Source organism: Desmodus rotundus, chromosome 6 (genome assembly GCF_022682495.2).
Source record: "Desmodus rotundus isolate HL8 chromosome 6, HLdesRot8A.1, whole genome shotgun sequence".
Lineage (NCBI taxonomy): Eukaryota > Metazoa > Chordata > Mammalia > Chiroptera > Phyllostomidae > Desmodus > Desmodus rotundus.
Genome location: NC_071392.1, coordinates 135,996,629 through 136,017,938, shown reverse-complemented (window position 1 = coordinate 136,017,938; position 21,310 = coordinate 135,996,629). Strand labels below are relative to the sequence as shown.

At 41.1% G+C, this 21,310-nt stretch overlaps 1 protein-coding gene across 1 annotated transcript; it reads right to left on the bottom strand.

The window, feature by feature from the left end:
• Window positions 1–1,878: 1,878 nt before the first annotated feature.
• On the bottom strand, window positions 1,879–20,502 carry CST8 (cystatin 8). Its single transcript, XM_024559200.3, has 3 exons — window positions 20,272–20,502; window positions 14,300–14,413; window positions 1,879–2,359 (listed from the first exon to the last, which is right to left on the bottom strand). The coding sequence occupies exons 1-3, from the start codon at window positions 20,500–20,502 to the stop codon at window positions 2,276–2,278; spliced, it is 429 nt and encodes a 142-aa protein (XP_024414968.2). The 3' UTR covers window positions 1,879–2,275.
• Between the last annotated feature and the right edge of the window lie 808 nt (window positions 20,503–21,310).

Sequence of the window (21,310 nt, the reverse complement as noted above, 5' to 3'; positions counted from 1 at the left end):
GTGTGTTTCATAGAGTGAGAGAGAGAACAAGTGCACCTATAATTTAGCAAAATAGGCATGAAATCTAGCAAGGGGAAAGGGAAAATTGAGGCCTGCCTTGCATTTTACCTCAAGTTTAGACAGAGAAAATGAAAGAGATTTGGAAAGAGATTTGGTTATAAGGAGATGAGGTTAAGTGAAATCAAATTTTAATATAAGTTAAAATATACCTAGGCCCTGGCCAGGTGTCTCAGTTGGTTAGAGCTTTGTCCCATACACCAAAAGTATGCAGGTTCAATCCCTGACTGAGGTGCATACAGGGAGCTAGCAATTGATGTTTCTCTCTCACACTCACTCTCTCTCATCAATAAACATATCCTTGGGCTGCTAGGAATAAACATGTACATGATACGTCTCTGGGCCCATGTAGGAAGCAAACATGTACAGAGCACAGTCAGGCAGTCACCCCTAGCTCCAGTATGTCCAGGCTCATCCCATACTGTCTCATACCTGCTTGCTCTAGAATTTGATTCCTTGTGGCTCCCATTCAACTATCCACAAGGAAAGACAGTTCCAAGGTATCAATCCAAGAGCATGATCTTTCCTAAGGCACTTACTGTGCCTTATACCATCCCACAGACAGAAAAGACATACAGAGCTGTAAATTGACCCAGGTCCTGCAAGTTCTTGAAAGGCTGGCTGTATGTCTACTGCTCCCACATGAGGCATTCCATTGCTGTGTCTGAGAAGGCAATTTTTGATGGAGCCTATTTAGCCCACAGAAAAGAAAAAATTTTAATCATTAATAGTGTATTAGGTCCAAGTAATATACTTGTAAAAATCTGCTTCAGATCCAAATCCTGGTCCCTTAGTTAGGAGAGGATCTTGAGAGGGGGAAGAAAGAATCAGAGAGGCCTTAAGGGGGGAGGAGAGAGACAACCAGAGGAAAAGCAAAACTTTGCAAGGTGAATGCCACTTGTCCCCTGCCACCCCAGATGGTATGGTGTTCCTAACTATAAAACATCAGTTGACTAAATCAAAGGAACTAGAGACAAAATGAATGGCCTTTGAGTGTCGTGGCCTCATCTGTCTGGGGCAGAAATAGTAAAATCTCCACCTCCTACCATGCTCTGTGAACGAAAACCTGGCTCATGCATTTGAAATATAGTTGGCCTCCTGAATCATACCCAACACCAAATTTAAAACAGACACATCTATTTTTTAATAAATGTGGTAAATACATATAAAATTTACCGACTTAACCATTTTAAATGTATAATTCTGTAGTATTAAGTATATTTACATTGTTGTACAACTAATCTCCAGAACTTTATCTTGTAAAACTGAAACTCTCTATTAAGTAATTCCCAATTAGACACATCTATTTTTTTATTCTCACCCAAGGACATTTTTTCCTTGCTTTATTTAGAGAGAGAGGAAGGGAGAGAAAGAAACACCCATGTGAGAGAGAAGCATGGACAGGTTGCTTCCCATGTGTGCCCAAACTGGAGACCGAACCCAAAAATTACGTATGTGCCTTAACTAGGGATCAAACCCAGAACCTTTTGGTTCTGGGACAACCCTCCAACCACATTGGCCAGGGCTAGACACACCTAATTTTAATGATTATTTTCTTCAAGAGAATTTTATCTCTTGCTGTCACACGTTTGCCTACTCCCTCCTCCCCATTCTCACACACACACACACATGCATGCACACATGTATACCCACACACATGTGAACAAAGCAGCTTACTCTTAAGACTTTACTGTCTTCACCTCTCTCTATAACCATTGTTGATATTTACATAAGAAGAAACACAAATTCTCACAATTCACTGAGACCCCACAGAGGACGAATGCTTCTGTCAGGGGGTCTCCCAGCCTACATGATCCATTCATTCAGGACCTGGGGGAGAGGGAATCCCGGGCCAAAGGAGGCTTCCAAAAGGAACCTGTTGACTTAACACCCAATGGGATCCAACCTCTGTAAGGGGTTGTTACCCAATCAAAAAAATGATTCTTCCTCAGACTTGCAGTGGGGAGCAGAATTAGACCTCACTCCATCCTTTGTAGTCAGTGACAAACTTATTCCTGGTGGTGAGCCATCAGGCTGGCAAACAGTCCAGGGCACCCACACCCTTGAGGCCAGGGAAGAGGAACCAGACATGCCTGTCTTTCTTTAGCACCTAATATAAAACTAGAAAACAAAACTACAAGCAGAGAGGCACTCATGAGGAAAGCATGTTGCTAACAATTCCTTTTGCAGAGATGATGGGGGCATGCTCCAGAATCCCCTAGGTATCTGCACACTGCATTTTCATCACAGTGAAATCTCCATTCCAGGGGAGTGCTCCAACCAAAAATCTGCACATTACTTTCTGAAAAATACCACCAACACAAAAAATAAATCAGTTTAGTGCCAAAAGGAAAAGAAAAAAAACATTACACTGTGTTGGGTATCAGTTTAGAAATATACTGAAGGTGATCATCACTCATCAAGAAATGCTCCCAGGAATCTGATAGCTGGATGCTGCAGACCTTTACAGTGAACAGCAACTGCTAATGACTTCAGAAGAGTCTCTGTTTTCCTACCACTGATAGCATATAAGAACAATCATCATATTTTGGTGGAATATCAGATTTTCTACAATGTAAATAAAGTCATGCTATGTCAAATATAAACTAATATATGTTATATTAATAATCAAATCATGCCTTTTGTTGTAATAACAAATAAGTCAGGATAAGAGAAATCTAGAAGGTTCTAGGGCCTAACATAACTTTTCTTTCAAAGAGCCCTTCTCTCCATTTTAAAATACCTTTGAAATAAAATACTCTATCTGTGTGTGATAGATGGGTGGATGGGTAGATAGAGGGATGAATTGGTGGATAGATGGATAAATGGGTCAAGAAATTCATAAAAAGGCAGATATATGAATGCATACATGGACAGATATAGATAGATGGTCAAATAGATACAGACCGGCAGATAGATGGCAGCCCTGGAAAAACAACAGAAGGCATCTTAAATAATTGACTGAAAACACAGAGTTACTTCCAGGTGTTATGAGGCAAATGAAGTCAGAGAGAAGGAACATTGATCTCTGCTGTGTATTAGACACATGAAAAGAGTGGAGGACTCTTTTCCCCAGAGTCCCACAAAAATACCAAATCAAGATGGCTTTATAGGAAAATTACATCAAACCTTGGAAGCCAAAATTCCTCAATTTTTAAACTGATCAGGTCATGAAAAGATGGAAAGCCCTCATTCTTATTGCACCAGAACAGAAGAACCCTGAAACAAATTACAAGTAAAAATACTGGTCCCAAGGCCTGCAGCAGCAGTATCATCAGGGGACTTCAAAAGTAGCATTAAGACATTCTTACTGCTTAAATGTTTGTCCTAGTAAATAGAACAAAAATCCTTTTAAAAAATACTAGCAAGTTAAATGCAGTTGCATATAAACAATTACTGCTGCCTGGAGGCTGCAGACCTTCACATCTCTAATGAAATGCTTTCCAGACTTTCTCAGTGATATGAAGTATGTATGGGGTGTCTTTACTTGGAAATTCTGATTCAAGAGGCTTAGGATGAGCTGAGGGAACTGGCATGCATATGTGTACATATAGTCATGGTGTTTACCTCATCCTCCAATGATTCTTAACATTAGGGAAGTTTGAGAGTACTTAACACATATGTAAGCAAAAGTTCTAAGAAAAGAAGTGGTACGTTGATTCCCACTGCATTCTAACAGATGAGTACAGACACAGTCTGTTGTACTCTTTCTTTCCAACCTGGGGCTTAAAGAGAAGAGGCTTTATGCCATCAACGTAGTGATGACTAAGAATACACAATCAATATTTACAAGCACATCTGTGGAGTGTCCTTCATGAAGTTCACACCCTCCAAACCCCAGCACTCAGAGAGAGCTGGAAATTTGCAGTGAATGAAATGGAAATGTCAGATGTATCCATCATCACCAGACTCAGCAAAGCTGTCAGAATCAAAGAAATAAGAAATGTCCCATACCATATCTGTGTGTAGTTATCCAGAAAATATAATGAACATGAAGATTCACCAAACAAGTTTATACATTGGCTATCTATGTACTTCTCACCAATTTCAAAGACCTACAGTAAATAAGGATGAGAACTAATAACCAAATAAAGTTATAAAGCCACAAAAAAGACAACTGCATCATAGTCTGGAATGTATAAATGGCTCAACAGTAGGAAATCTAGTATTTTAGTTTACTACTCTAATGGGTCAAAGAAGAAAAATTATTCAATATATTTGGTAGATACTGAAAGAATGATAGAAAAATGTTGTTTTTTAATTGTTGTTCAAGGACAGTTGTCTCCATTTCACCCCACCACACCTTCACCCTAGCCATCCCTGCCTCCCACCTTTGAATGTACCCCTTTGGCTTTGTCCATGTGTCTTTTACACATGTTTCTTTATGGCCCTTTCCCTATTATTCCCTATTATTCCTCTTCCTCCTCCTCTCCGGTTACTGACAGTTTGTTCTTTATTTCAATACCTCTAGTTGTATTTTGCCTGCTTGTTTGTTTTATTGATTAGGTTCCACTTATAAATGAGATCATATAGTATTTCTCTTTCACCACCTGGCTTATTTCACTGAGCATAATGCTTTCCAGTTCCATCCATGCTGTCATGAAGGGTAGAAGCTCCTTCTTTCTTCTCGCTGTATAGTACACCATTGTGTAAATGTACCATAGTTTTTTGATCCACTTATTTACTGATGGGCACTTAGGTTGCTTAAAAAAATAACACTTCGGGATATAATCCCAGCAGTGGAATTGCTTGGTCAAAAGGCAGTTCCATTTTTAGTTTATGAGGTTATTCCATACTGTTTTCCATACTGGCTGCACCAGTGGTGGGGAGTGGTGGGGGGGAAATGGAGACAACTGTACTTGAACAACAATAAATAAATAAATAAATAAATAAATAAATAAATAGTAAATAAAACAGTTATTAAAACAGCAAAAAAAATAACACTTCATAAAAAGGAAATTGGATGAACTTCAGGAATCAGCACTTAATATAATGTATAATAACAGAATATGAGTACTGAAAACATTTTCATCAAAGCAGGAATAAGAACAACTGCTCACCATTGTTATGTTTCACCATTATTACAAAGACTTGAAAAAAAATAGAAACAAAGTTTTCAGTGTTGATAAATATGTACTTAAAACATGTACCTTAAAACTGAAATTGTACAAGGAAACTTTAGATACAAAAAGTGAGCTCCTTGAGGAAAATTCTCCCTAATACTCATTAATATTTTTTACAAACAGGTAAAAAACAATGACTTTCAATATATCTCCAATGAGCCCAGTAGAAAAGGACACATGTACAAAATCAAGGGCAAGGGTGGAAGTGGGGGAAGGAGGTAGGTTCAGCTGGGGTGGGGTGGAGGGATGGGGAGAAAAGGCAGACAACTGTAATTGAATAACAATGAAATTTTTTTAAAAATGAAAGGAATGAAGGAGACTCTAAACTTAAAAAAAAAGAAATATAAATTTAAAATGACCATGCTTCTACTAACAGTAAACAGAGACATTGGAATAAAGAACAGACTGATGGTAACCAGCGGAGAGGGGGATAATGGAGGAAAGAAGGGGAAGGGTCATCAAGAAACATGTATAAAGGACCCATGGACAAAGCCAAAGAAGGGCAGGACTGAGGTTGGGAGGTGGGAGTAGGTGAGGAGGCAGAGGGGATGGGGGAAAATGGAGACAACTGTGCTTGAAAAACAATTCTAAATAAATAAAAGATTTAAAAAAAACATAAAAGACTAGATGGCCTTAAGAAGTACTCAATGTTTATGAGTAGAAGGAAGGAAATAAAATCAGGGCAGCATTAAATGACACAGAGACTAAAAGAATAATCTAAAGGATCAATAAATCCAGGAGCTTTGAAAAGATAAACAAAATTGGCAAGGCTTTAGCAAGAATCATTAAGAAAAAATGAGAGGACCCAAATAAATAAAATCAGAAACGAAAGAGGAGAAATTACAAATGATTCCACAGGAATGCAAAGGATTATAAGAAATTACAATGAACAGGTATATTCCAAGAAATCTGAAAACCTGGGTGAAATGGACAAATTTCTAGAAACACACAATCTTCCAAAACTGAATCAAGAAGAAGCAGAAGGCCTGAACAGACTAATGAAATTGAACTAATGAACAAGACTAATGAACAAGCTAGTGAAATTGAAGCAGTAATTAAAAAAACTCCTGGCACACAAAAGCCCTGCACCAGACAGATTCACAGAATGTTATACAACATATAGGGAAGAGCTAATCCACACAATTCTGAAACTACTCCAAAATAATATAAAAAGAGGGAAGCTTCCCTAACTCTTTTTGTAAAGCAAGCATCATTCTAATCCCCAAACCAGATAAAGACACAACAAAGAAAAAAAACTACAGGCCAATATCACTGATGAACATAGACACTAAATTCCTCAAAAAAATATTGGAAAGCTGCAGCCAGCATACAAGATGGAGGCATGGGTAGATACACTTAACTTCCTCACACAACCAAAAAAATAACAACTGATTTAAAAACAGGAGTTCTGGCCAAGTGGAGGCATAGGTAGAAACCCTTTGCTTCCTCGCACAACCAAAAGGAGAAAAACTACCAATCTAAAATCAACAAACAATCAGAAGTGCCAGAAAATCAAACTGCATGGAACTCCGACAACCATGGAATTAAAGAAACAGTCAAAGTGAACAACCAGGCCTGTAAGGTGGCCAATGGAGAGAAACTGCAGTGAGGTGGCAGACTGTGGGGTTGGGACTGGCTCCAGCTGCAGTGGCAGGCTGCTCAGGAGGGGATGACTTAAGGGGAAACTGAGACTCAGAAGTGGTTGTGGACTACAGTGGTTGCCACAGTAGGAGAAACTCCCAGTCTCACCCATGAATTGGTTGAAAAGTGCGCAAGAGATGAGTAGGCAAGCTGCATTGTTCCCTCTCTGGCCCCTTCACCACAGGCAGTGCTGCAGCACAGCAAGGAGGTTTTCCCTGCCTGGGTGAATACTGAAGGCCCCATCCCCTTACAACTCATCAGGGGCCCTGAGCAAAGAAATAGGGCCAAAATGAAAGAACAGCACAAAACCTCAGAAAGGGAGCTAAGTGAGGAGGATATAGCCAACCTATCTGATGGAGAATTTAAAGCCCTGGTAATCAAAATGCTCACAGAACTGACTGAGCTTGGTCAAAAAATGAAAGAACAAATTAAAGATACCCAAAGTGAAATAAAGCAAAATATTCAGGGAACCAACAGTGATGGGAAGGAAACCAGGACTCAAATCAATGATTTGGAGCAAAAGGAAGAAATAAACATCCAACCAGAGCAGAATGAAGAAACAAGAATCCAAAGAAATGAAGAGAGGTTGAGGAATCTCTGGGACAACCTGGAATGTTCCAATATCTGAATTATAGGGGTGCCAGAAGGAGAAGAACAACAGCAAGAAATTGAAAACTTATTGGAACAAATAATGAAGGAAAACTTCCCCAATCTGGTGAAGGAAATAGACTTTCAGGAAGTCCAGGAAGCCCTGAGAGTCCCAAAGAAGTTGGACCCAAAGAGGAACACACCAAGGCACATCATAATTACATTACCCAAGATGAAAAGAAGGAGAGAATCTTAGAAGCAGCAAGAGAAAAGGAGACAGTTACCTACAAAGGACTTCCCATAAGACTGTCAGCTGATTTCTCCAAAGAAACCTTACAGGCAAGAAGGGGCTGGCAAGAAGTATTCCAAGTCATGAAAGGCAAGGACCTACAGCCAAGATTACTGTATCCAGCAAAGCTATCATTTAGAATGGAAGGGAAGATAAAGTGCTTCCCAGATAAGGTTAAGTTAAAGGAGTCCATCATCACTAAGCCATTATTATATAGAATGTTAAAGGGACTTATCTAAGAAAAGGGAGATAAAAAATATGAACAGTAAAATGAGAACAAACTCACAACTATCAACAAATGAACCTAAAAAAATAAAAGAAAGGAAAAAACCAAAAACTAAGCAAACAATTAGCACAGGAACAGAATCAGAGAAATGGAAATCACATGAAGGTTTTTTAGTGGGGAGGGGGAGCGGAGGAATGGGGGGAAGGGTATGGGGAAGGAAAAGCATAACTGGTAGGGATTAAATAGATGGGGAGAGGTCAAAAATGGTATAGGAAACAGAGAACTGAAAGAACTTGTATGTACAATCCATGGACATGAATAAGGGGGCGGGGTATGCTGGAGGGTTGGGGTGCAGGGTGGAGGGGGGATAAAGAGGGAAAAATTGGGAAAACTGTAATAACAGAATCAATAAAATATAATTTAAAGAATAAAAACAAAAAACAACCAGAAGTGCCAGAATATCAAACTGTATAGAAGACTGACAACCCAAAGAATTACAGAAGAAACTGTCATCCAGACTGGTAGAACAGGCAGAGATGGGAAGCTAGGGCAGAGAGGACACGAGGCAAAGCGGTGGCTGTCAAACCAGGTGTCCCCACAAACCCATGTAGATAAACTGGGAGGAAAAACTGGGGGGGGGGGGCAAAATAGACCACATAACTCACAGTTCCAGCGTGGGGAAAGTGAAGCTTTAGAACCTCTAGCTCTAAAAACCTGTGGGGGTTGTGGCAGCAGTAAAAACCACCAGTCTCTTGAAAGCAGGGCAAGAGAGTCTAGCAAGTGGCATTGTTCCCTCTCTGTCCCCTCCCCCAAATACAGTGCCACAACACAGAGAAGTGGGTTGAGGCACTCAAGCAAATACCTAAGGGTCTATCTCTAATAACATCACAGTTGTGCCAAGACAAAGAAATATAGCCCAAATGACAGAACAGATCAAAATTCCAGAAAAAGAACTAAGGGATAAGAATATAGCCAACCTATCAGATGAAGAGTTCAAAACACTGATAATCTGGATGCTCACAGAAATGATTGAGTACAGATGCAAAATAAAGGAAGAAGTGAAGTCTATGTAAAGTGAAGTAAAGAAAAATATACAGGGAACCAAGAGTGAAGGGAAGGGAATCAGGATTCAAAACAACAATTTGGAACAAAAGGGGAAAATAAACATACAAAGACAACAGAGTGAAGAAACAATAATTCAAAAAAATGAGGAGAAGCTTAAGAACCACAGCAACAACTTTAAATGTTCCAACATCCAAATATTAGCAGCACCAGAGAGGAGGAAGAGCAAGAATATGAAAACTTATTTGAAAAATTAATGAAGGAAAACTTCCCCAACCTGGTGAGGGAAATACACGTGCAAGTACAGAATGTTCAAAGGGTCGAAAAGAAGTTGGATCCAAGGAAGAACCCACCAAGGCACATTATCATTACATTACCCAAGATTAAAGAGAAAGAGAGAATCTTAAAAGCAGCAACAGAAAAGGAGACAGTTATCTACAAGAGTTCCCATAAGACCATCAGCTGATTTCTCAAAAGAAACCTTTCAGGCAAGAAGAAGCTGGAAGGAGGTATTCAAAGTCATAAAAAGCAAAGACCTACAACCAAAATTATTCTATTCAGCAAAGCTATCATTTAGAATGGAAGGACAGATAAAGTGCTTCCCAGATAAGGTCAAGGTAAAGGATTTCATCATCACCAATCCCTTATTATATGAAATGGTAAAGGCATTTATGTAAGAAAAAGAAGAAGATCAAAAACTATGAACAGTAAAATGCCAACAAACTCACAGCTATCAACAACTGAATCAAAAAAAAGAACAAACTAAGCAAACAACTAGAACAGGAACAGAACCACAAAAATTGAGATGACATGGAGGGTAATCAGTGGAGGTTGGGGAGGAGAATGGGGGGAAAGGTAGAGGGAATAAGAAGCATAATTTGTAGGTACAAAATAAACAGGGGAGGTTAACAATAATATAGGAAATGGAGAAGTCAAAGAACTTATATGTATGACCCATGGACATGTATTAAGATGGAAAGGAATGGTGGAGGGAGGACAGTGCAGGGTGGAGGAGGATAAGGTGGAGAAAAAATGGGACAAATGTCATAGCATAATCAATAAAATATACTTTAAAGGCATACAACATGATCAAATGGAATTAATCCCACAGGTGCAAGGATGGTACAATATTTGCAAATCAATAAGCATAGTCCATTGCATAAACAAAAGTAAAGATAAAAATCACATGATCATATAAATAGATGGTGAGAAAGCATTTTATAAGGTACAGCACCCATTTATGATAAAAACACTCAGCAAAGTGGGAATACAGGGAGCATACCTCAACATAATAAAGGTCATATATGAGAAAACTACAGCCAACATCATATTCAGCAGGCAAAAACTAAAAGCTCTCCCACTAAGATCAGGAACAAGACAAAGGTGTCTGCTTTCACCACTTCTATTCAACATAGTATTGCAAGTTTTGGCCATAGCAATCAGACCAGAAAAAACAAATATACCCAAACTGGAAAGAAGGAAGTAAAACTGTCATTGTTTGCAGATGACATGATAGTGTACATAGAAAACCCTATAGATTCCACCAAAAAAATACTCAACCTAATTACTGAATTTTGCAAAACAGCAGGATACAGTCAATATTCAGAAATCGAAGGCATTTTTGTACATCGACAATGAAATATCAGAAACAGAAATTAGGAAAAAATCCCATTTACTATAGCAACAAGAAAAATAAAGTACCTAGTAAGAAACCTAACCAAGGAGATTAAAGATCTGTACTCAGAAGATGACACAACACTGAAGAAAGAAATCAAGGAAGATACAAATAAAAGGAAGCATATACCATGTTCATGGTTTGGAAGAATTAACATCATCAAAAGAGTAACCAGAGGAGAGATGGGAGAGGATAATGGGGGTGGGGGGGAAGGAGGAAGGGTTTTCAGGAACATCTGTAAAGGACACATGAACAAAACTAAAGTGAGGTAGGATCGAGGGTGGGAGGTGGGGATGGCTGGGATTAGGGGATTGGGGGGGATGGGACAACTGTACATGAACTACAACTTGTAGTTGGACAAAAAATTGTCCATACTACCCAAAACAATTTATAGATTCGATGGAATCCCTATTAAAAAAACAATATGACATATTTCACAGATGAAGAGCAAACATTTCAAAAATGTATATGCAACCATAATGACGTGAATAGCCACATAAATTTTGAGAAAGAAGAACAAAGTAGGAGAGATCACAATACCTGGCATCAAACTCTATTACAATGCCACAGTAATCAAAACAGTCTAGTACTGACATAAGAAAGGACACATAGATCAATGGAACGAAATAGAGAGCCCCAAAATAAACCCAAGTTCTCTATGGTCAATTAATATTTGACAAAGGGGTCAGGAGCATAAAATGGAGTAAAAATGGCCTCTTAATCAAATGGTGTTGGGAGATCTGGACAGCTACTTGCAAAAAAATGAAACTCTACCACCAGCTTACACCATACACAAAAATAAACTCAAGATGGATAACAGACTTAGATATAAATTGTGACAACATAAAAGTCCTGGAGGAGAACATAGGCAGGAAAATTTCAGATATGCCATGCAGCAATATTTTCACTGATATTTCTCCTAGAGCAGGGGTGTCAAACTCATTTTCACTGTGGGCCACATAAGCCTCATTGTTGCCTTCAAAGGGTTGAATGTAATTTCAACTCCTTAACAGTTAAGGAGTAGTCACATTTATACAGTCCTAAAACGATTTCATCCCTTTGAAGGCAACTGCGAAACTGATGTGGATCCTGGTGAAAATGAGTTTGACACCCCTGCCCTAGAGCAAGGGACATAAAAGAAAAAAGTAAACAGTAGGACTACCCCAAATTAAAAACTTCTGCGTGGCTAAGGAAAACATCAACAAAATCAAAAGGGAACCAACCATATGGGGAAATATATTTGCCAAAGATACCTCAGAGAAGGGTTTGATCTCCAAAATATATAAAGAACTCACATGACTCCACACTAGGAAGAAAAACAATACACATAAAAAATGGGCAAAGGACCCAAACAGCCACTTCTCCAAAGAGGACATACAGAGGGCCTAAAGACATATGAAAGTGTGCTCAGCATCATTAGCCATCAGAGAGATAGAAATTAAAACCACAATGAGAGACCACTTCACACTGGTCAGAATGGACATCATAAACAAATCAACAAAAAAAGTACTGGCAAAGTTGTGGAGAAAACAGGAACCTGGTTCACTGTTGGTGGGAATGCAGACTTGGTGCAACCTCTGTGGAAAATTTCAAAAAACTAAAAATGGAAATGCCTTTTGGTCTGGCAATTCTATTGCCATGATTATACCTTAAGAATCCTGAAACACCAATTCTAAATAACTTATGCACCCCAAAGTTCCTAGCAACACATTTTACAATAGCCAAGTGCTGGAAACAGCCTAAGTGCCCTTCACTAAATGAATGGATCCCAAAACTATGGTACATTTGCATGATGGAATACTACACAGCAGAAAGATAGAAGGAGCTCTTACTCTTCGCAACAGCAAGGATGGAACTGAAGAGCATTATGCTAAGTGAAATAAGCCAGGTGGTGAAAGATAAATACCATATGATCTCACCTGTAAGTGGAACCTAATCAACAAAACCAACAAACAAGCAAAATATAACTAGAGATATTGAAATAAAGAACAAACAGAGAGTAACCAGATGGGGGAAGAGTGATAATGGGGTAAAGAAGGTGAAGGGTCATCAAGGAACATGTATAAGGGACCCATGGACAAATCCAAAGCGGGGAACGATTGAAAGTGGGAGGTGGTGGTGGGTGAGGTGGAGGAAAGTGATGGAGGGATAATGGAGACAATTGTACTTAAACAACATTAAAAAATGCAAAAAATAAAAAAATAAAATGGTGGTACAGTTACACAATGGAATACTATGCAGCAGAAAGAAAGAAGGAACTCCTACCATTTGCAACTGAATGTATGGAACTAGACAGTATTATGCTAAGTGAAATAAGCCAGGCAGTGAAAGACAAATATTGTATGATCTCACCTATAAGTGGAACCTAATCAACAAAATAAACAAGAGAGCAAAATAGAACAAGAGACATGAAAATAAAGAACAAATTGACAGTGACCAGAAGGGAGGGCGGAAAGGGGTAATGGGGGAAAGAAGGGGAAGGATATGTATGAAGGACCCATGGACAAGGACAATGGGATGGGGAAAAAGATTGAATGCCAGAGAGGCAGCTTGGGCAGGCCAGGGGAGAGTAATGGAGGCAAAAAGGGGATAACTGTAATTGAACAATAATAAAAAAAAATACTAAAAGGACAAAAAATGCTAAGTGTTTAAATATTTGTGTTGATGGCTACTACTGTTAATTGAAAATGATCAAACTTGTTCAGTTTGATTATGCAGAGGCAGTTCTAGACATGATGGGAGTGCACTTTGTTAATGGGCCCTTGCAATCTCCTATACCCAAGGCCAGAAGCAGCAGCATTACCTGGGAACTTGTCAAGAATGCAGATTCCTGGATCTCATTCCAGACCAATGAATCAGAAAATCTGCATGTGGGGTGCAGCTATCCGGATTTATCAAAGCCTTTAATGCTGATGCCCACTCATGTGGAGAAACACTGGTATAAAGAAAGGGCCAAAGATATGCCTCTTGGGAAAATATGCAGAAAGCCTGGGGCATTCATCAATCTCATCCTAAGCATTTGGATAAATCCAGGGCTCTTTCTGTGTCTGAAATAAAAAATATAGGCTTGAGGCCAAAGGCCCCTGGGCCAAGTCAACCCTTTGGTGGGAGTCTTTGGACCTTCATGAGAGCTATGGCTGCTGAGCTTGGCAAGAATCAACTATAAGCCTGAGATGGGGACACTGCTTAATCTACAGCACCCAAATAGCACCTGCTGAAAGTAAGCTTTGATGGGCAGATGAGTGAGTTAATGAACTTTCTGTGGTGTCTTCAAAAGGATAAGCAACTCCTGGGCCACCAATGGCAGAGTTGCTTGTCCAGGTCCAAGAGAGCAGACTTTCAGTAAATATGTGTTGGTAAGTTTTCCTACACCAAGACGCCAGAGTTGATGGAGCTCTTGTAATCCAAGTGACTTTGACAGCATGCTGCCCTGAGGATGAGGGGTGGGGAAAGACTCAGAGGGGTCCACCACACTGTGCTGCCCTATCCTCTCTGCCCTAAAAGCCACAGGATTGCAACTTCTGGGGCTAAATGTTAGGAGTAATCTAGACCTCAAAGAGAGTCTGGGCACCCCAAGTTCTTCTGTCTGGGGTTCAGAACATCAAAGACCACCACATATAAGTTGATTTGTCACTTACCTTTTCAAGTTTTGAGTTTTCTTGAATCACACAGTTTTCATTATTGTTTGAAAGCTTTCTGCAACTGCTGCGGGCAATTTCAACATCAATAAAGTATTCCAAACGGTCAGTGACCTATCAATGAGCAATTGTAGCAATTGTGCAATTTTATTAAAAAACTTATGTTTTACTTTTTAAAAGTTTTAGCAAACATAAAAAAATTCCTCTCACTTTCATCTTGTCTCCCTACCTGTTACACATTCTTTCTCCTATGATGCCCACTGCCTAGATTCCTTTGCACACTAATGCTAGTTATGCAGCCCCTACCTGGAGCTGGATACTAAGAGAAAAGGCTCCTTTCCAGTGTGGATCCTCCTGGAAAGTAAGGCCTTCTAATTACATTTTTCTGTCCCAAAGTACAGGGCATGCTGCATGCTTAGTCAAGGGTCAGAGGAGAAAACTGAAGTCACTGGAACCTTCAGCTCCTCTGGGCTTAAGATGTTACATGTTCATGCAGGCCAGCTGGGAGGACAGATACCTTAGCCTCATTGGACACTCTCCCTGATTCTTTTCCTGCATATACATCCCTGAAGATGCTGTGATCTGGTTATTTCTTCCACCCCTTGAGGCTTTTCTACCCAAGGCCCCTCCTACCACCTCAGCAAACTGTCCTAAAGGGAGCCATGACAAAGGAGTTTATCTTTCTGTTCTCTGCTGAATGTTTGCTAAGGAGAGCAGCAGTAAATTTGTAGCAAGGCATTAGTATTTACTGAATTCATAAATGATTCATAAGTGTGCAGTAAAGGTGACAGATACTTATGGTGTTCATTTAAATCTGCAGGAGACGAAAATAGGTATCTGCAACTTGGTTCCAGCTTTCCCTAGTCTCCCCTTTTTTTTATCACATTTCCTCATTGCCATCTCTAAACCTTGATAAATTTGTATTAAATTTGGCTTTGTTACAAAGAATTCACAAGGGATATGGCATGTTGGGGAGAAGTTGGTTAGATAACATCAAGAAGTGACCAGCAGAGCTGCCCCTTGGGTTTAGAAATTAAGTTTGTATTTAGAGAACCTCAGAAATATCATAGAGGTGAACCTGATCACCAAAAGGAGTTCCTGTTAGTCTTAATATTTGCTGACCCTCACCAATGCTCACTATCTGTCATGCACATTCCTAGGGCTTTGGACACAATAACTTAGTTAACCTGAACACCAAACTTCTGGGGTAAGGCTGTCACTCCCATTTTTTTCAGGTAAGGAAACTGAGGCACAGAGGAACAAAGTAACTATCCATCTAGCAATCAGCCAATCTGGGGATCAAACAGGAGTCCTGGCAATAGAATTTGCAACCTTGACCACCATGCTCACTCCTCCTCTCATTTCTGCCCACTCTGCTCATCCAGCCAGAGGATCACTATGTGGTGATTTCTGGGAAACCTGGGGGCATCCAGTTACATGGACACCTTGATTGAATCTGCATAACCTCTTTCTAAATGTTAGTAAACTAGAATGACAGTTTTAAAACCCAAATCTAATAACCTGGATCCTGAGAACTCCCTGACCTCATGGTTTTCTGGCTTTCTAGTGCTCATAAAATAAAGTATATAAACATCTTGCCCATGGCCTACAAGTATAGGCATTGTGATCACTGTTTACTTCCTGGCCAGTCACACTGGCCAGGAGTTTCCATGGCCCTGCTCCTTCCTACTGGCAGTGTGCTATGCCTGGCTGCTTTCCCCCACCCCCATGTACCCCACATCTTCCCTGATCCCTTTCTGTAGCAGATACTGTGAGTGGTGCCCCATGTCCCATGCTGTTCCTAAACACTTTCTGGGGCTCCCTGCTGGGGGCTTCCTGCCACAAACAGGAGCTAAGGACTCCCAGAATAAAGGCCACTGTTGGATAAGAGTTGGTGGATAACTAACCCAGCTCCTCACCTACGTGGTGGCCCAACTTAGAAGCAGGCTCTGTATCCTGTCCCTGACTCCCTAGGGAGACTAAGCCCAGCTGCCCAATGTGGTAACCTGCTCAATAATTCACCCTGCACTGACTGCCTCCCTGCTCCCTCACACTTCCCATCTGACTTCCTGGTGCTTCCTGGAATAGCCTCCCAAATAATTGCACTTAAATTCTAGCTGGAGTCTGCTTTTGGGAAACCCCCAAAAAAACACTTCCATTAACCTCCTTCACCTATTTCACTTCTAGTCTGCCTTCAGTTTGCAACTTCTATAGTACCTCCTAGAAAAGTGGTATTCAGCCTTGTCTGCATATGGGGATCACCTGGAAGGTTTTAACACCTACTAAGACCTGAGTCCCACTAGATACCTTTATTTAATTAATGAGTGTGCAGTACAACATTCACAAATTCCTCAGGTGAGAAATGTTTTCTGAAGAAGTCGTTCCCTGAAACCCAGACCCTGTCTGTGTTCCATGCCACTGGAACAAACATCACAACTCTCATTCCTGGTTTAGCACTTTTTCTTTCTAATTGGGCTTTTGGCTCCCTAAGGCTGTAATCATTTCTGTCCATCTCACTGGCCCATCTACAGTGGCTAGCATAGAAGTGGCTTCGGAGAAACTTGCTAAATAGTGCCAGGGTGCTACTACTTGGGTACCAAAAGAAAAAAACAAACTGCAAAGGGGGCTAGAAAAGTTAAAAGAACTAGGATACTGTTTTACACAGGAGCAGAGAGAAAGAAGGAGCTTATACCCTTTGCAACAGCATGGATGGAACTGGAGAGCATTATGCTAAGTGAAATAATCCAGGTGGTGAGGGACAAATACCATATGATCTCACCTTTAACTGGAATATAATCAACAAAAGAAAAAAACAAACAAAATATAACCAGAGACATTGTAGTAAAGAACAATTGCCAGATGGGAGTGGGGAGGGGACAGTGGGGAGAGGGGTATACGGGAACTGCTATAAAGGACACATGGACAAAATCAAGGGGGAGGGTGGAGGCGGGGGAGGGAGGTGGGTTTGGCTGGGGTGGAGTGGAGGGGTGGAGGGGTGGGGAGAAAATGCAGACAACTGTAATCGAATAACAATAAAAATTTTTAAAAAGAGAGAACCAAGATAGTGGCGTAGGTAGACACACTGCGCCTCCTTGCACAACCAGAACTGACAGAAAATTGAACAGCAAGGAAGTCCAACACCAAGTAGATAAAAAAGAAACATAAATCCAGACCGGTAGGAGGGGCGGAGATGGGCACCAGGGTGGAGAGGACTCGCGTGGCCGTGGCGGGACTGAGACTGGCGGAGTGTGGGACGAACAGGGCAGGCAGTCTGACCACTAGCAGACCCTGCGGCCCCACATGCACAGATAAACAGAGAGGGCCGGAGTCAGAGCGGCGGAGAACCGGGCAGGCAGAGCAGCGGGTAGCACCCGGCAGCCCCACATTCGCGCACAGATAAACCGGGAAGAACAGCGGGGAGCGAAGCACACCACGTAACCCAGAGCTCCAGCGCTGGGAAATAAAGCCTCAAACCTCTGATTGAAAACGCCCGTGGGGGTTGGGGCGGCAGCAGGAGAGACTCCCAGCATCACAGGAGAGGTCGTTGGAGAGACCCACAGGAGCCTAAACTGTGCACAAGCCCACCCACTTGGGCACCAGCACCAGAGGGGCCCAATTTGACTGTGGATAACTGAGGGAGTGGCTGAAATCCAGTGGAGAGTGGAGCAGGCGCCATTGCTCCCTCTCGGCCCCTCCCCCATGTACAGCATCACAGCAAAACAACCAGCGTTACCCCACCCCCAGTGAACACCTAAGGCTCTGCCCCTTTAAGTAACAGACCCGCCAAGACAAAAAAAAAAAAAAAATGGCCCAAATGACAGAACACTTCAAAGCTCCAGAAAAAATACAACTAAGTGAGGAAGAGATAGCCAACCTATCAGATGCACAGTTCAAAACACTGGTTATCAAGACGCTCACAGAATTGGTTGAATTTGTTCGAAAACTAGATGAAAAAATGAAGGCTATGCCAAAAGAAACAAAGGAAAGTATACAGGGAACCAATAGTGATGCAAAGGAAACTGGGACTCAAATCAATGGTGTGGACCAGAAGGAAGAAAGAAACATCCAACCAGAAAAGAATGAAGAAACAAGAATTCAGAAAAATGAGGAGAGGCTTAGGAACCTCTAGGACATCTTGAAACGTTCCAACATCCTAATTATAGGGGTGCCAGAAGGAGAAGAGGAAGAACAAAAAATTAAAAACTTATTTGAACAAATAATGAAGGAGAACTTCCCCAGTCTGGCAAAGGAAATAGACTTCCAGGAAGTCCAGGAAGCTCAGAGAGTCCCAAAGAAGCTGGACCCAAGGAGGAACACACCAAGGTACATCATCATTACATTCCCCAAGATGAAATAGAAGGAGAGAATCTTAGAAGCAGCAAGAGAAAAGGAGACAGTTACCTACAAAGGGGTTCCCATAAGACTGTCAGCTGATTTCTCCAAAGAGACCTTACAGGCAAGAAGGGGCTGGCAAGAAGTATTCAAAGTCATGAAAGGCAAGGGCCTACATCCAAGATTACTGTATCCAGCAAAGCTATCATTTAGAATGGAAGGGCAGATAAAGTGCTTCTCAGATAAGGTCAAGTTAAAGGAGTTTATCATCACCAAGCCCTTATTATATGAAATGTTAAAGGGACTTATCTAAGAAAAAGAAGATAAAAATATGAACAGTTAAAATGACAGCAAACTCACAGTTATAAACAACCACACTTAAAACCAAAACAAAAGAAACTAAGCAAACAACAAGAACAGAAACAGAACCACAGAAATGGAGATCGCATGGAGGGTTATCAATAGGAGATTGGGAGGGGGAGAGAGGGGGGAAAGGTACAGAGAATATATAGCATAAATGATAGGTGGAAAATAGACAGGGGGAGGGTAAAAATAGTGTAGGAAATGTAGAAGCCAAAGAACTTATAAGTATGACCCATGGACATGAACTATAGGGGGGGAATGTAGGAGGGAGAGGGTGGGCAGGATGGAGTTGAGTGAAGGGGCGGAAATGGGACAACTGTAATAGCATAATCAATAAATATATCAAAAAAATTTTTTAGAAAAGAACTAGGATACATTCCTTTATCTCAAAATGCCACAAGAGTATGCTTCCAGATGGATTGTGGCATGTGCCCAATCAATAAATTGTGCTGCACCATTAGCATAATGTACTGCAAATATGGTGTTCATGGTGCTCATGTTCCCTAGAAATAGGGTCATAAGTACGAACATGTAAAGTGGCCCAGCTTCTGCTAGTAGACAGACTGGAAAGTGTAAAAACTGAAAAACGTTCTGCCAACAATAACCTTATCTCTTGGGTCTCTATACAACTTATTCTCACAAGTTTCATGGCATGCCGCCAGCCAATTACAGAGGCTGAATTTCAACACTAAGAGCCATTTCTCAAACATGGTTGGAAACTCCAGGGAGAATCACCTACATTAGAATCCAAGTCAGCAACACTCCCTAATGTTGTTAAATTCATGGCCTTGGATAACAGATACATTTCTATAAACAGAAAATCATAGTGTCTCTACTTCCATTAAATAAATGTTGTATTAAAAGAAAGACTATAGGAGGAGGCACTTTATTAGCCTATATATTGGATTTGTGCTTCATGTTTCTCTTCAACTCTATATTCCACATTATGTGGCTAGATTGAAATATTGCCTGTGACAGCATTATTGCAAAATATTCAGTTTGTCTCCCAATAACCTTAGCAAACACAAATCATGAACATTTGATTTGCAGTTTGGGGTTTAAATGAGTTAGTATATGAAAAGTACTTAGAATGCCAGTCCAAGAGTATATAGAAAAGTCACTGATATTATAATAACATGCAAGTGTATATGAGCTTGAGCACCCACATATTTAGGATTTTCATATATCAATATTTTTCTCATGTGCGCAATTTTTCAGACTGGCTTCAGTCTGTACCATCATATGCAAATATGCAGATTGAGAGAAAACACTTTTACCTGAAGCTGGACTCTCACTATCTTGACCACCTGGAAGATGTATTTATCCTCATTTTCTTTGTTGTAATCTTGCATGGCAAACCATAGACACTGCTTCACATTGGCATTCGAGCCATCAATAACTTTTAATTCCCTTAAGACCTTGATCTTATTTTTGTCTGGGTCTGTGCTGGCCACCAGGGCCACCAGAAGGGTGAGCAGGAGCATGAAGGACCCCCGGAGTCTTGTCATGGACTCTCCATCCAGGAGCAGAGGTGAGCCTGTTTGTCCTCTCAGGGCTGGAGTTGCAGGTGAGGTGGGGTGGCCGCAGCTGGTGCTATAGGTTCAAAGATCTTACCACAACAGCATCAGCCCAGCTGGATTCAAGACAGAGTGATTAGGGTCACCTGTAAGACAACCTCTGTCCTCTATGGAAACCCACCTATAAGAAGCCATAAGTAGTCTCTGCCCCAAGGCATCCCCTCTCCTGATCCTGGGTGTGGCCTGTAGTACTAGGGAGGGCACTTAGCCCAGATACACTAACACATACTCTGTGTACCTCAATGCCCACTCCTGCTTCTGTGTCTCAGGCCTGTAAGATGTGACTGTTAAAATGTTGCTGCCTCAAGGGTTACTGCCTCAGGACCTCTGTGAACTTTCCAACCCGCCCCACTGCCAGCTGGCCCTTCCTCCTTATAGTCAGGCTCTGACCCAGGTACTAGCCAGTAGTTCTCCTGAGTCTCTGACCCACACAACTCACACCTATATCCTGGTCTGGGGCCTCCCTCACTCCTGATCTCTGGTCTCTTTTTACCTTCTGATCCATACCCCTGCAGGGAGGTAACACTTTGTGATGTAATCCAGCACCTGTGACTCTGCGTTAGGGAGGGCACCTCTAACCTTCTGGCCACTAACCTTCAGTCCAGGCAAGCCCCTCCTGCTTCTGCCCTCAGAGTGGGGGTCCCTCAAATGTTTCCTGCTCACCTGTGCTGTAACCCTGGTTTGCTAAATGCATGGCCTTTGGACTCCCTCTGGCCCAATAGCAACTCTCTCCACCGTC